General features: G+C 38.2%; 1 protein-coding gene across 4 annotated transcripts in view; it reads left to right on the plus strand.

Moving 5' to 3' along the window:
- Lman1 (lectin, mannose binding 1) overlaps nt 1-14833 on the plus strand; it is a 21801-nt gene extending 6968 nt beyond the window's left edge. Inside the window, exons 6-14 of one of the 4 annotated variants that reach the window (XM_070029020.1) lie at nt 574-697; nt 2423-2481; nt 3143-3275; nt 4753-4946; nt 5077-5147; nt 8742-8892; nt 10717-10838; nt 11131-11194; nt 12718-14833. In XM_070029020.1, coding sequence (XP_069885121.1) covers nt 574-697; nt 2423-2481; nt 3143-3275; nt 4753-4946; nt 5077-5147; nt 8742-8892; nt 10717-10838; nt 11131-11167 — 891 coding nt within the window. In that variant the 3' untranslated portion in view covers nt 11168-11194; nt 12718-14833. Of the gene's footprint in view, nt 1-573; nt 698-2422; nt 2482-3142; nt 3276-4752; nt 4947-5076; nt 5148-8741; nt 8893-10716; nt 10839-11130; nt 11340-12717 lie in introns of those variants that run through there. The other 3 variants (XM_070029021.1, XM_070029023.1, XM_070029019.1) reach the window with 3 other exon arrangements.
- Nucleotides 14834-15795: the final 962 nt, after the last annotated feature.

A 15795-nucleotide genomic window follows, 5' to 3' on the forward strand; every position in this document is an offset into this window, starting at 1 on the left:
TTTTCTAGCCACAGAAAGCAGTCACAGGGCCTTGAGAGGGGTTGAAATATTTGAGGGAAGAAAATATGGCTTCAAGACAAGAGATCTAGAGGCAATGACACTGAAAGGTTGAGAGTAACAGACCTTGAGTGGAGTGTACTACAGTTTATCCTAAGAGGAACTTTTAAGACAGTTCAGAGTTTTAAGCAAGAAGTGAAATGATCCATTTAGCAGTTTTGAAAAATAACATAGGGCCCAACATTGTTAAAATGGTATGTGTGAAAGATGATTTAGACTCCTGACCCTTAAAGTATCACACTTGTGCTCTGTACTCTATGCACAGTTAACTCCCAGTAACTAGAACACTGGAAATTGAATGTGGGAGAGTTTAAGTACTTGAACAGTGCCAAACCAAGTAACTAACCAAATAATTGTGAGTTGAACCCAGCTCCATTATCTTATACAATGATGCCACATGAGAAATATTAAATTACCCTTTATAATAATAAAGGGAAGATTGAATATTATTATTAATAAAATTGATCAATTCACTCCATAATGTCACACAGCTGTGGCTATAATTTTTCTTTTTAGGTAATGATTAATAATGGCTTCACACCAGACAAAAATGATTATGAATTTTGCGCCAAAGTGGAAAATATGGTTATCCCTCCACAAGGACATTTTGGAATATCTGCTGCCACAGGAGGTCTTGCAGGTAAGTTTACTGTCTTATATTGAAAATGTATAGATTGCTTCTTGTTGTACAGTTTAAGGACATACATACTTGTTTAAGAACTGTGTAGATTATTTGGCCCCTTAGTGTGTTATGCCATTCTTTTACTCTATTGGGACTGTTGTTTTTTTGGTTTTTTTTAACCTATGTTGTTCTATAGGTATACAATTGCCTCAAGCACATACAAATACACAGATTACAGAATCAGTAAAGGAACCATGTTTAATATAGAAGCTTTAAGAGATTAATTGTCAATTGAGGACTGTGGGTTGACACAGCACATATAAATGAATTTGACAACCTTAGGAGATGGTTTTTTGGGGGCCAGACTTTAAACAAAGATATGTGATAATTGAAGTTATTCCATAATAATACAATTTTGTGTTTATATGGTGCAATGCCGTTTTAAATAATATTCAGAAGTACAAATTATATAATCCGGGAAGAGAAGGAAGAGAAATCATGGTGGGGGTGGGGGAGTGTACTTTGAGCCACAGTTCCACTTCTAGTCTTCTACTGTCTAATTGGAGATAAGAGTCTCACGGACTTTCCTGCCTGGGCTGGTTTTAAACTGTGATCCTAAGATCTCAGCCTCCTGAGTAGCTACGATTACAGGCATGAGCCACCAGTGCCCAGTGAAAAATCATATGGTTTTGATTTTTCTTTTCCCCCCTACCCTCCACCCTTTGTTCTGCTTTTTTTTTTTTCCTGTCTGTCATGGGGCTTGAAAACTCTGGGCCTGAGCACTGTCCCTCAGCTCTTTAGCTCAAGGCTAGTGCTCTACCACTTGAGCCACAACACCACTTCCATATCATTTCAATTTTTAAATGAGCTTGCCACATCATAGATAGGACTTTCTCAAGTTCACAGTAATGGTTATTCTCAGGAAGTTGTGGTCTGGTTCAAGTTACTCAGTCTGTAACGGTAGTGTATGTTTTCGTATAATCTGCCTACATCTCTAGAGCTCCATAGGAGTGGCAGAAAAAAAGATTACTGCACACTTGAAATAAATTGCGTTGTGCATATGACTAGCCAGAACTGGTATTTAGTGTTGTGAGGTTCAGGCTGCGGAAACAGCTTAAAATAAACTTGGCTTTCTATGATTTTTAGATAAAATCCAAATCTGCAAATATGAAAGGCAAAAAATTGTATGTCCTTTGAGTCAGATAGTACCAAAAATATGTGACCAAGATTTCATCTTATTTGATTGGGTATTATCAGCCAAGAAGATTTGGGGGGAAATATGGGAGGGTTGTGGTTCCAGAATTAGTAGTTTATGCTTGTTTTGACTCTGTTTGTTCATCCCTTACCATTCCTTATCTGACATTATTGAACATGTTATATGTTAAACACTTATAACAGATGTTTAATAAGATACAGAGAAAGTGAATGTACATCATTTCTTGTTCTTTTCTGTGCCATTTTACCATAATTTTAGAATTATTAAATAGTTGTACAAAGGGGTTAGTTTACAATTCTATAAGTCAGATTGATAATACAATGCTTCTGTGACAATGTACATTGTTTCTAATGTGAAGACTTTTTGGTTTCTAATGTAATGAATTTTTGTCTCTTAAGCTCACAGAGCACTATTACTTTTGCCAAAGTAGAGCTGATAGTTTTTTGAAGCTACAAATACTATACGGTAAATTGACAACTGTAAACATCCATAATAGAATTTTTTGAGACTTCTTTTTTAATTCATAGATGACCATGATGTTCTCTCTTTTCTGACTTTCCAACTAACTGAGCCCGGAAAAGAGCCGGTAAGTAAAGACAATGTTTTTCCAACAGTTTATTTTCAGTTTTCCAACAGTGTTGCCTCATGTCTGACTGGGAAGACTGTCCTGGATTTGTGTCTTGTTTCTACTCTTCATTGCCCATGATCTCCTACAAAGCTCTGTGGTGCACTATTGCTTCATTGGTTAAGATATTTGTCCTGACCGCTTTGTGATGGTGTAGGAAGTTAGTGAACTTACAGAAAGTGCAAGTGCTTTTTCCATCAGTAAATATTGATATTTTTAGTACTATTCTTGGTAGCAAAAGTAAATTGGGCCAGGTGCCAGTGATCACACCCTCAATCTTAACTACTCAAGAGGCTGAGATTCGATGATCAAGGTTTAAAGCCAAAAGTCCATAAGACTCTTATCTCCAATTAACCAGCAAAAAGCTGTAAGTGGAGCTGTTGCTCAAGTGGTAAGATGCCAGCCTTGATTGAAAAAACTAAAGGGCAGCACCCAGGCCCTGAGTTCAAGTCTTAGTACTAATGTGAAGGAAAAAAAAAGTAAAATTGTCTCTGATATCAATAAGGAGTTTCCAACCAGTAGTGGAGTAGTTAGCATGAGAAAAGGTATTAAGATGTCTCACAGATTCCCTTTTCTGTTTGTTTTTTGTTTTGTTTATATTTTTCTTAAACTTCAAAAACAGCCTACGCCAGATAAAGAGATTTCGGAAAAAGAAAAGGAAAAGTATCAGGAGGAGTTTGAACACTTTCAACAAGAATTGGACAAAAAAAAAGAGGAGTTCCAGAAGGGCCACCCTGACCTGCAGGGGCAGCCGGGTGAGTCATGGCAAAGCTCTTGTTGGCGCATAGCTGTAGCCCTCGCTGCATATTGCATGTTTGTGTCTGTATTGCCTGATTCGCCCTGCTCTCTGCACTTACACATTCCATGAAATTTCTGAAAAGGTGGTGAGCGAATCTTGAGTCTATTGGTAAAAGCGAGTGTGGCTTTAATGACATGTGAGTTAAAAGTACTGTGTATAGAGATGAACAGTGAGCTGGAGTGGAAGCTCTTAAGAGTCCTGGGTGTGGTTCAGATGCCTGCCTAACAAGCTCAAGGCCCTGAGTTCAGGTCCTACTACTGCCAGAAGACAAGGGTGGGAATTGTGGGAGAACACAGGGAAGGGGTAGCAATGCTTGACAGGAAATACACTCATTGCCTTACCTGTGACCTCTGTACACCATCTTTACAATAAAATAAAAAAGAATGAGAATTTTGTGAGGATAGGTGTTTTGTTTCTGTGTTCAGTATTGTGCTTTCAGAACCTCAAACAAAAACCATAGCAGTGCAGTATTCGTAGCTGAGGCTCAGTAATTGCTGAGTGAAATTACTAAGGATTATGTCTCCTTTTAATCATTACCATAGTGATAATACTTGAAATCTATCAAAACTGTTGCAAGAGTAGGTGATATATACTTTTCTTACTACTAAGAATCCTTTAATGAGTATAATTTAGAATGCTAGTCTAATCCAGTGAAATTAAGCTTTATAAGTTACGTCAAAGCTGCATGTTAAGGAAAATAGTGTGACTTTACATTATCTGCTGGGTTTATTACTCCCTATCAGTATAAATTATCAGGACTATTTATTTAATAAGGCCTTTGGAGTGTTTAAATTTGCAATAATAAAGAGTTAGGCCTAATGGAAGTAAAAATGAAATGTGAATTTCTTTAATTTGCTTTAAACATTATAGCATAATCACTTATGATTATATCCTGAAGCTGATTGTAGTATGTGAAGATACATATTTATATATATGTATATGTTCATGTGCCTTCTATACATATATAAAGCATGTAATCTACACACTCAGTTTGGTGTGTTTTGGCAAATGTATGTACCAAACATAACCATCACCCAGATTAGAGTACAGAATGTTTTTGTCACCCTAGAAAGTCCCCATCCATCTTCAGATATAAACACCCTCCCCCCAGACCCATCACTGTTTTATTTCTAATACAATACACTGGTTCTCCCTAATAAAATCATACTATGTAAATGAAAGAGAAAATTACTTAAATAGAAAAGTTCAGGCCTAATTTATATGTTAAGTCATTGGATACTAAAAAACAAATAGTAACCTAGTTAAATTTACTGTGATGTACATTTAGTATTTGGGTTATCATACCACATTTGGGATATCATACCACAAAGTTGGTGATATTCTAGTTTTGGCATTTGTTGGCACTGTGCCAATTGCAGTACTTCAAAACCATCTATATGGTCTATTAATTTTAATTTGTAATCACTTTTCAGCAGATGACGTATTTGAGAGTGTAGGAGATCGTGAGCTAAGACAAATCTTTGAAGGCCAGAACCGTATTCATCTTGAAATCAAGCAGCTGAATCGGCAGTTGGATATGATTCTAGATGAGCAGAGAAGATATGTCTCGTCGCTGACAGAGGAGATTTCTAAAAGAGGAGCAGGGGTCCCAGGGCAGCATGGGCAGGTACGCATTCAAATCCACAGATAGGCCTTCCCCTTTGTCTGAAGGGAAGGAGAAAAAAAGGCTACTGTGTGCAGTGCTCTGGTAGGTCGTGGAGTGTTGGAGTGTTGAGCTGTTGTCTTTTTTCCTCCAGATTAGTCAGCAAGAACTGGATACTGTTGTGAAAACTCAGCAGGAGATTATGAGACAAGTAAATGAAATAAAGTAAGTATATAAACGTAGCATCTCAGTGTTACGTGATACCCTTATCTAAAGAAAGGTGTATGTGTTATAATCTTCCTCCGTGAAGGTAAGAATCACATTCTGAGTTCATTTTGTAAAAACAGAGGTACTAACACATTTTAATATTTAAAAACTCCATGTAAGCATCTATATTTTAATATTTACTTTTAGGCTGAAAAAGCAAAAATTGAGCATCTTTAAAAACAAAAAAGTTTGACATAGGTACTTGATAGAGGCTGGCGTGTGCTTATATTTAGAGAATATGGATTTCTATGTAACAAATGTCTGAGAAATACTAGGAAAATAAGTATATTCAGCATTGTAGAGCTCCAATATAAGCAGACAGTGCAGGAACTCGTGTGTGTGTGTGTGTGTGTGTGTGTGTGTGTGTGTGTGTGTGTGTGTGTGTGTGTGTGTGTTTTATACTAGGAACTGAATTCAGGACTTGAACTTAGGGCATTGTAGTTGCTAGGCAATCACTCTACCACTCCATCCCCAGCCCTTTTTGTTTTAATTACTTTTTGTTTGGGCTAACCTCAGACCTATGATGCTCCTGTCTCTGCCCAGGTAACTGGGATTACAGGTGTGACCTACTGTGCCCACCTAAAGGAACTTATTTTTCTTTTTGATGCCATGAAGCTACTTAGAAGCTATGTGACAACCTCTTTCATTCCCATTTCGTACCCAAAGAGAAACTGGACAAAAGTTGAAACAGAGAAGACAGGTGTCTTTGGATGTTAGATGATAAACTTGTAGTAAGAATGGTTTGCTTATGCCTAGAGCAGAGAAAACAGGTCAAAATGTCACATTTCCATAAGCTAAGTTTTTAGAGCACTGACAGCTTTATCATAAAAAAACACCTCTTAAAATGTGAACAAATGAATAGTTGAACTATTCAAGTAGTTAAAGCTAAATGAATAGTATTCTTTTATGAATATAGACTGAATCTTGTAACATGCCATTTTTCAGAACTTTTTAATTGTGATCTAATTTTTGACTTTAGAAAATGAAAAAGAAAGATTTCAAATGTCTTTGACCTGCTTACCATCGTGTTGAGTCTCACCTAACCACAATATAGTTGTCTGAACCAGGAAATTAACATTGATACAATGCAGTAGATGAAAGTGCTGATACTGGCGCTTCTTCCTCCATCCCCCACCAGTGTAGAGACAGACAAGACAGGCGCGTGTGTGCATGCACGCATCTACACCCATCTTTGCCACCTGTTCCCACCTCCCCTTGGTTCTTACCCTTTCCCACCTATTTTCGGTCTTCTTTCTTCTGTAAAGGGTGCTGTGTTCCAGATGCTCTTAGAGTCCAAGCTGTGCTTAGGAATTCCCAGTCCCCCAACTCTACTGCCCATGGAAGCATTTGGTACAGACCTGCCTTTCAAACTCCCACTTAACCAGTAAGAACAAATGTCATCCATGTAAGTTAATGCAACTACACTCAAATTTCTGGGCTAGTGCTCTAGAACTTTTTCTTCAGATTTTAGCTTCAGAAAGAAACCTAAAGGGACAGGAAACAGTTGCCTTTACAACTTACCAGGGTGGCTTGTGTTTTTTATGGATTTTTATATTAGGAAATCTTAGTTGTTGTTTTTTTTGGGGGGGGGTTGAAAACAGAATCTTTAAATGTAGTTCGACCTTCTCACTGAAGTATTTGATGCTTGGACCCAATTCTCCATCTTGAAACTTTCTAAGACTTCTAACATACTTTTTCTGGTGTTCTCTGACTTCTCTGCTTCCATTAGTTTTCTTCACTTTTGTTCTACCTTCCATCATCCCTTAGACAGTGCTTTTCCCTAGATTCTATCTAGACTTCTTTCATTTGGCCTATTCCCTTCTACCTTCTCCCACAGTTCTTCCCACTAGACCTTTCCCCATCTCATAATACTCAGCCCTAGGCACCAGATCAGTTAAATACATTTTTCTTTGTAGGGCTCTAGTTATTCTAAGACAGTGCTTGTAGACTGTTAGTCTCAACAAGGCAGGAATTATATTTTTCTCACACATATTATTTCCCTAAAGATTGCTGTCCAACTTACAACATGCCCATCACAGGTAAATGAATGATCGAGTAAGAGAACTTTGAATCTGTGTACATTTAAAGGACATTTTTACTTAAGCAGTATTCTCTTCTGAAAAGCAGTATTCTCAGAATATTAAATATGACTGCATTTTTTACATGCATTCATGTTAGAAAGTTATATTTGGAGGGGAGCATTTTAGTCATGGGGAAATATAATTCTTAACTGATGCTTTAATTCAAGTCATGCAGATTTTCTTGAGCACACATGATATTAAAAGTTAATTTTGTATAACATTGATTCAGAAAGCACTTGTGATATTTCATACCTACTTTTCAAGTGTCTGTTGCTTCTAACATCCTATATAATTTTTAAAAATTTATACTTAACATTCAGTATGATCTAACTGTGGAATCATAGCTTGCAAGGATGTAAGGCAAAATGTTGTGTATTGTTATCTTTTAATAAGCCCATTACACTAGAGACTGCCATACGATCCTTCAACTTAACAAACTGTGTTTACTTCATATTTGGGCCAGACAGATGCTTCTTTGATCGGCTTCTGGTTGAAGCACTAGGTTTTGGGGGTTTTTTTGGCAGTCGTGGAGCTTGAACTTTGGGCCTGGGTGCTGTCTCTCAGCTCTTCAGCTTAAGGCTAGCTCTCTGCCTCTTGAGCCACAATACCACTTCCAGTTTTCTGGTGGTTTATTGGAGATGAGTCTCATGGATTTATCTGTCCGGGCTGGCTTTGAACTGTGATCCTCAGATCTCAGCCTTCTGAGTAGCTAGGATTTCAGGTATGAGCCACCGGCGCCCAGCAAAGCACTAGGTTTATACACTGGTGTCATTTGATAGAACTGCAGAGTGAAATAGGCGCAATGAACTTTTGTGTTTGGAGATTCACAGAAAGTATTCACAGAACTCAGAAAAGCTGCTTTACTCGTTGCAACAAAGTCACACAAAGTCAAGTCAACAAAGAAAACTGGGATGGATACAAGGTAGAGTCCAGGGAAGAGCAGGAGCCCACTGGTCGCTGTCTTCTCCAGTCACCTCGCAGACACAGGGTCCCCAAGGGAGTTCAGCGTACAATTTTTTTACCATGATTTGAAAGCAATAGGCATTCATTAGAAGCATTCCTTCTAGTTCTGAATTTTGCTCTTTTCCTAGGCTACTGTATGTGCTGTGCTGTTCTCTTACAATGGTGGGCAGTGGCACCTACCAAAAACCATAGGCAACCACTCAATCATGGCTTGGCTTATTTTTTGCTTTTTTTTTTTTTTTTTTTTTTTTAACAAAAACTGGGCTGTTAGCCCAGACTGGCCTCAAACTCTCCATCACCTGACCTTTGCCTACTCAGTGCAGAGATTATAGGCATGTGTCACCATGCCTGGCTTCTGTTTTCATTAGTTGGTTGGTTGGTTTGGGTTCTTTTGTTGTTTTTAATACCTACTATGTTCAACTTTAAAAAGTATAGAACTGTTTAACCTATGACTGAAAAAAAATGTCCTTCTAGTGACTTCACTGGGTAAAGGGGTTTTCTGTCTCAGGAACTCCATGAGTGAAACGTTGAGGCTGGTGAGTGGCATACAGCACCCAGGTGCTGCCGGCGTCTATGAGTCGACGCAGCACTTCATGGACATCAAGGAGCACCTGCACGTGGTGAAGAGAGACATAGACAGCTTGGCACAGCGGAGTCTGGTAACCTGCTCCCTCTCCTTCTGTAGTTACCATTGCCTTACTTGACTGAAATACTTATTGCTTGAGGATGCTGATGATGGTTTAAGTTAGAACTGCTCTCTACTTCCCAAATTCCCTTTATTTTGGTTTCCTAGTTGCTTAAGGTGGAGCTTTAGTTCCTCTAGCCATTAACCCCTGCGGGTCAGAATGATAGCATGGGAGTTGTTGTGTGGGATTTACAGTACCATCCAATGAAAATATTTTCTGATTCCCATTTTAGTGTTGTCTCTGATCCGTGGGTTTTTTATTATGTCTTTGATGTGTCTTTCCCCGAAGATTCTGATCTGATCTTTCTAGCTATCTTGTTAACCTGGGTTTGCCATCAACCAAACACAGGTTATTTGTGGGATTGGACTGGATTCTTTCCTACCTCTGCAGTTGCCTTGTATAAAACTTAGGTGACAATACGACTGGTCCATAATTCCTAGTCAAACTTATTAGAAGCAGACCTGGCTACTTACATTTTATATGAGGCTTTATCTTTTTTACTTTTTAATTAGTTTCCTTATTTATTGACTTATTTACCTATTTATTGGGCCTCCTTAGTACTTGAGCTGTGCTCCTAAACTTTTTTGTTCTTATTTTGTTTTTATGGCAAAGTCTTACTACTTTTTTTGAACTCTCAATCCTCCTACCTCCCAAGTAACTGGGATTACAGACATGTACCACCATGCCTGGCTAGTTGTATCTTTGTAAAAACCTTTTCTTTAATTTGAGGTACTTTTAGAAATGTTAGATTAATATGTTATTAATATTAAAGTGAGTTTTCTCAAGTTCACTAGCTAGTAAATGGTAAAGAGAGGAAACGTAAGTCCTCAGTTCAGCTTCTAATCTTGTTGCCTTTATATTTTTAGATGCTGACTTCTGTTGATTGTGGGGCTTGAATTCAGGCCCTTAGTGCTCGCTGAGCCTCTTTGTGCCCAAGACTAGGTCTCTACCACTTGAGAGCCACAGCACCACTTCTAGTTTTTGAGTGGTTAATTGGAGCTAAGAGTTTCACAGGGACTTTTCTGCCTAGGCTAGCTTCAAACCTTGATCCTCAGATCTCAGCCTCCTGAGTAGCTAGGATTACAGGCGTGAGCCACCAGCACCTGCCTATGAAAGCTGACTTTTTAAATTTTTTTCAGTAGTGGGTTTTGAACTCAAGGACTTATGACATGGCCTTTTTATGTATAGACCACAAATACATAAATTATGTTGGTAAATTTGGCTTCATAAGTTTGTTACCGAGCATGACTTCTCATCCAAAGCATTTGTGTCCTAGTCCTATTTGAGATTATTTCTTCCTCCTCTTCCTCTTCCCCTTTGATGCGATAGTTGATGCCACAGATAGCACATGTGTCCTAAAAAACTGCCTGATATGAGGTAATCATATGGAAAACAACTCGTCTTAGAAGCCATTGTGTGTGGATAGACCTAGGTGAAATCTTTGTCCCTGATATTTAATTTTCTCCTTAAAATGAAAGAAATATCTACATAGATAGGGAAATAGGGAATAAAACACCTATTTTAGAGTTACAGTCGGGGGGGGGGGGAGAGGCGGGGTGAATGCTGTGGGTCTGAGGAAGAGCCATCGTATTGTCAAGTAGTTCCTTAGTGGGGTAGCCTTGCAGTTTATTGTCCAGACTAGAAGACATAAATAAAATTTAAAGGGATAGAAAGACAGTTGGAAAGTAAATAAATGAAGATAGTTGTTTATATAGTAAAGGATGAGTTTTGTAACAGTTGCATTTATGTCTTTAAAAACTATTAGTTTAGTTATAATCCAAGTTCTTTGTCTTATAGCCATCCAATGAAAAACCGAAATGCCCAGAACTCCCGCCGTTCCCGTCATGCTTATCTACTGTCCACTTTGTCATATTTGTAGTGGTACAAACGGTGTTGTTCATTGGTTATATCATGTACAGGTAAGTCTTAATAAAATGCAACCTTGTCTTTTCTCTCTTTCAGTTGAAATATTTGGTGGAATTAAATATGCCCATAAAAACAACTTTCAGCAAATGTGTAAATAATTGTAGACAAGTATATATTTTTTCTAGTTTATTTCAGTTCACACTAGAAGTCCATGTATAGAATATATGCTTTTCTTAATGTATTTTATGCTTTCAGAAGCATTCGTATTTTAATATGAAGTCAGTTGTTTCTTTTTGAAGTCACGTATGTGAAACTTCTTCTAATTTTCCTTTCCTTTGTTTATAGGACTCAGCAAGAAGCAGCTGCCAAAAAATTCTTTTGAACCATCCTTTTTGTATGTGTACATCCTGTATGTATGCGCAAAAGTGTTGTCTTTTTGAGGGAACATAAGTATTTAAATTACTTCATAGGCTAAATTATTAAATTTTGTATGAAAGAAGTGTTTAAACATTGGTTTTCAGTGAGAATAAACCTTAAAGACAACCACATATAAATGTGTTCATAGTTCCTAAATCTGTTTAAATTTCAGTGAATTTCTGATCAGTAGAATGCTATCACTGATCAGAATACTAGAAAGTAAAAGGGTCAATAATAGAAAATGGAGGCGGTCTCTTTATTAAGAGTGTTCCAGTCTAAGTTTCCAGTAGTGAATTTCCTTATTTCACACAAATGCACTTGCCTCCTATGCCCCAAAATAAAAGGTGTAATTAAAATGGCCCTCATCATGTATTTTGTAACCAAAGTCCTTTTTAAAGGTCAGAGTTTCCTCATCTAACTTCCCATCCTCAGTCCTTAACACCATTCACTCCGGAATCGAAAACTGTTTTATCTGAGAGCTTTAGAATGTTGACAGTAAGCTCAGAACCTATTCAATGAAATGCCTTCTTCCTCTGCTGTGTTTCACTTTTAAAGTGGGAGGGAAAGTTAAGAGCTACTTTTTCCTAAAAATGTCATTTAGGTGGAAACATTCCTGTGATAATGATTTTTCATGGATATTTTACCTGGAAATACATTTATTTCGTGGTGGCCCATGTTCTTGAATATCCATGTTCTTGAATATTTTCATTCCAGTGGGGTCAGTTCACTATTATAAGAATCATTTTTATATTTTTCAAGGAATTTTTTTCATCCATTTTATCTGGCATATAATTTGCCTCTCATTGCATATTCTGAGGATATTTAAATTCACAAACCTACCACTATATTCTGGTTACAACCACATAACCAGAATTTGTGACTTCTTGGAGACTCTTGAATCAAGGAGGCTGTTGTAGGATCAATATTAAGATTTTTGAAGGCAATATTGGAAAAATCAAGGCAATTCTTGGGATTTCTTCCTTTTGTTGGCAAATTAAGCCATGAAATGTGAGACTGGAAGATTTTATAGTCTTTGTACATAATTCTCAGAATTAGAGAAACCATCTGTAAGTGACTTTTTATTTTTTGGTCAGTCCTGGGGCTTGAACTCTGGGCTTGGACACTATCCCTCAGCTCTTCAGCTCAAGGCAAGCGCTCTCCTGCTTGAGCTACAGTGCCACTTCCAGTTTTCTAGTGGTTTTTTTTGGAGATAAGAGTCTCACAGACTTTTCTGCCCAGGCTGGCTTTGAACTGTGATCCTCAGATCTCAGCCTCCTGAGTAGCTAGGATTACAGGCATGAGCCACCGGTGCCTGGCTGTAAGTGACATTTTTTAAAGTGCAAGTTTACTTTTTATTTTCATAACCGATAAAGATTTTGCTGTCTTCAAAATCCTTTTACCTCATATGTCAACTGATTATCTTTGATTTGCCATAGTATCAGAGCACCCTCTGTTTATGAAATAGTATTTTTGAGCTCTTCCAAGGCTGAGTTTTCTCTTAAATGTCATTTACAGATTGGGCTGATGACCTAAAATCTATGTAAAGACTTGGTGAAGAGCTCCGCACTGTGGCACACCCGTCCTGTGTGTGCAAACTGCCGCACCGCTGTCTATGTGGGCATTGACTCTCAAACACTAAAAGAATATCCTAGTGGTCACTCTACTTCAGCCACTTCAGCATTCAGAATGCTGCTCTCAGTTATTTTTGTTGTTGTGTTAATATTTTGAAATTCATGTTTCAGAGACATCAGCATCACAGAATTGACCATTTATGTCATGAAATAAAATACCTTTAGAAGAATTTGAATTGTAGACCTACGAAGCTTGGGAAATCCTCTTGAGATCAAAACCTGCCAAATCCAGTATTACTTTAAAGTCCCTGGTCACATGTGCCTGAACAAGAAAAGGAATTCCAGATTTATGCAGAATCCATATTTCAGGCTAGAATTCAAGGGGAATCATCCTGCTGATTCCTGAAACACATGCAGGCAGTGATATGGGACATGAGCTCAGTCATGTAGTTCACACAGGAGGCTTCTCGTACTGTTGGAAGCTTGGTTTGTCTTCCTCAAAATCATTGACTCTTTTAAGTTGCTCATTTCTGAACAAAAGTGTTTGCTCTGTGGAAAAATTATATCACTGCCAGAATTTCATTTTCTTTATTCTTACATGTAATTGAATTAATTCACTTCTCTCTCACACCAGCAAGTATTTTACAGGTGCCTTGAATTAAAACAAATTTTGTTTTTCAATTTTAAATATAGGTCATTATGTTTATGATGCCACTTTTGAAAAGAAAATGCAATTACTGTAATTATGGCTAATACATTTGTTTAATATACCTGTTAGTGTTCTAACTGTTGGAATGTTTTATTCAGCTTGAAACTTTACCATGAAGTCACAAATAATAACCAGTGTTTTGTTAATTTTAAAGGTGGGTTGGTGTTTCTCAAAATACGGTCCCTAGGCCATTTGGATCATGGAGTGTTTGTTAATAATACAGACTCCAGGGTTCAGTCCCAAGCCACTGCTTCAGCCTCAGAAGTGGGGCTTCAAAGCTTAGTCTTGAGTGAGCATAGTGGATGGTTCTGAGCCCAGTAATGGTTAGGAACCACTAACGTGGGAGTGAAGAAAATAGTTATTTTGTCCAGTGCTGAACCGAGAGCCAGGCACTGATTGCTCACACCTATGATTTTAGCTTCTTAGATAGCTGAGATCTGAGAATCATAGTTCAAAGCCAGCTCAAGTAGAAAAGTCCAGAAGACTTTTCTAATCTCCAGTTAACCACCAAAAAAGCTGGCTATATGGCTCATGTAGCAGAGCACCAACCTTGAGCAAAAAAGCTAGGGGACCAGCAACCAGACCCTGAGTTCACACCCTAATACTAGCACGAAAGAGTAAGAAAGGAGAATGGAGGAAAGGAAGGAAGGGACAGAAAAGAAAGCAAGCTGGTTGAGATCATAGTAGATATTTTCATTATCTATGAAAGTAGCAGTGATGCACTATTTTTTTTATACTTGCAATTTTACTAAAACTCTTGGTTAGCAGGTACAAACTAAATCCAGGTTGTTCCCTGTACCCATTGGTACTTTGGTGATGACTTTGAAACTTAAAAAGTCATCTTCAAATCATACTGATCTTATAAGAAATCCATTGTGAAGCCCACCTGCTAACACTTCTTGCTTTCCTGATGTGATTGTGGTGATATTCTGTCTCAGACAACTCAGACAACTGTGCTTTCTTATAACATGGGGAAAATAGAAATTACTTGAATAAGGGATTGTCTGCCCTGCTGCTCTGCAGAGATACAATCTTTGTAAAGAACACAAATAGCAGTTGTGATACTAAGATGTGATTATCTTTCCCTGTCCATGTGCTTATTGAAGGGAGATAGTGAACAAATAATTCTATTGAGGATTTTTTATTTATAAGATCTAGTGTAAAATCAGCACTTGCAACTTTTTAGATCTGTATGTTGCCTGTTTAATATATTTCTCTAAGATATTAAAATTTTAAAAAAGTTTTCTATCCACTGTCAAGTTTCAATTGGATAACATTTTGTCTACTTTTTTTTTCCTGATTGTTATTTGATGCTAGCTGGAATTTAAGAAATGACATTGACCTTGTTCAAATAAAGAAATATTTTAGTAAGTTTGCTTTTTTTCTCCTTAATATTGGGTAGTAAGTAGCTCTTTGTTTTCCAAATAGGTCCTGATTTGCAGTGTTTCCTTTGTCCATGCTCCACGGCCTGCCCTGGGGCCCGGGTGGCCTGCCTGCCTGCCTCCTGTGGGGTGAGCTGTGGACGCAGCAGAGAAAGCAGACAGGGCCCCGGGTGGACACTAGTTACAACCGTGCCTTTGATGTTTTCACTTTGAATAATGAAATCCTGTGTTGACAGAGGCAATTTTAGAAAGTCTTTAAACTTTCTTAGCAAGTACCATTTAAGCCACTTGCAGGCTCCAAAGAACCACCCAAACAAATACAGGAGGATGAATTTGATTTGGATGCCAAATTGGATGTAGCTGAATAGTTGGAAAGTGATTCGCATGGAGATTCATGTGCTGGGACATGATAAAGTGACTGCCATACACCTGGCAGGGAGGGAGCAACAAGAACAGTGGAAGGACTGTTCAGAATTGTGGTGTCATCACTAAGACTTCTAAAAGTCAGGGCAGAAATAGGCATATTTGGATGAGTGAGGGGATGGAGGATCACCATAGAAATTTTTATCCGAGGGGCTGGGAAGGTGGCTCAGTGGTAGAGCGCTTGCCTTGCATGTGTGAGGCCCTGGGTTCGATTCCTCAGCACCACATAAGCAAAAAGAAAAAAGCCGGAAGTGGCGCTGTGGCTCAAGTGGTAGAGTGCTAGCCTTGAGCTGAAGAGCTGAGGGACAGCACCCAGGCCCAGAGTTCAGGCCCCATGACCGGACCCCAAAAATTTTTTTTTAATTTTTATCTGAATCAACTCCTAATGTGAATAGCATAAATTTACCCACCCAACCCCCCAATTGGGTCCCTGCAAGAGAACCTACTCCCAGAGAGGAATGGTATTTTGTATGAGAAGTGGTAAGCAATTGTACTGGAAGGGACTAGG

Source organism: Dipodomys merriami, unplaced genomic scaffold (assembly GCF_024711535.1).
Source record: "Dipodomys merriami isolate MVZ:Mamm:240054 unplaced genomic scaffold, mDipMer1.0.p SCAF_2, whole genome shotgun sequence".
NCBI lineage: Eukaryota > Metazoa > Chordata > Mammalia > Rodentia > Heteromyidae > Dipodomys > Dipodomys merriami.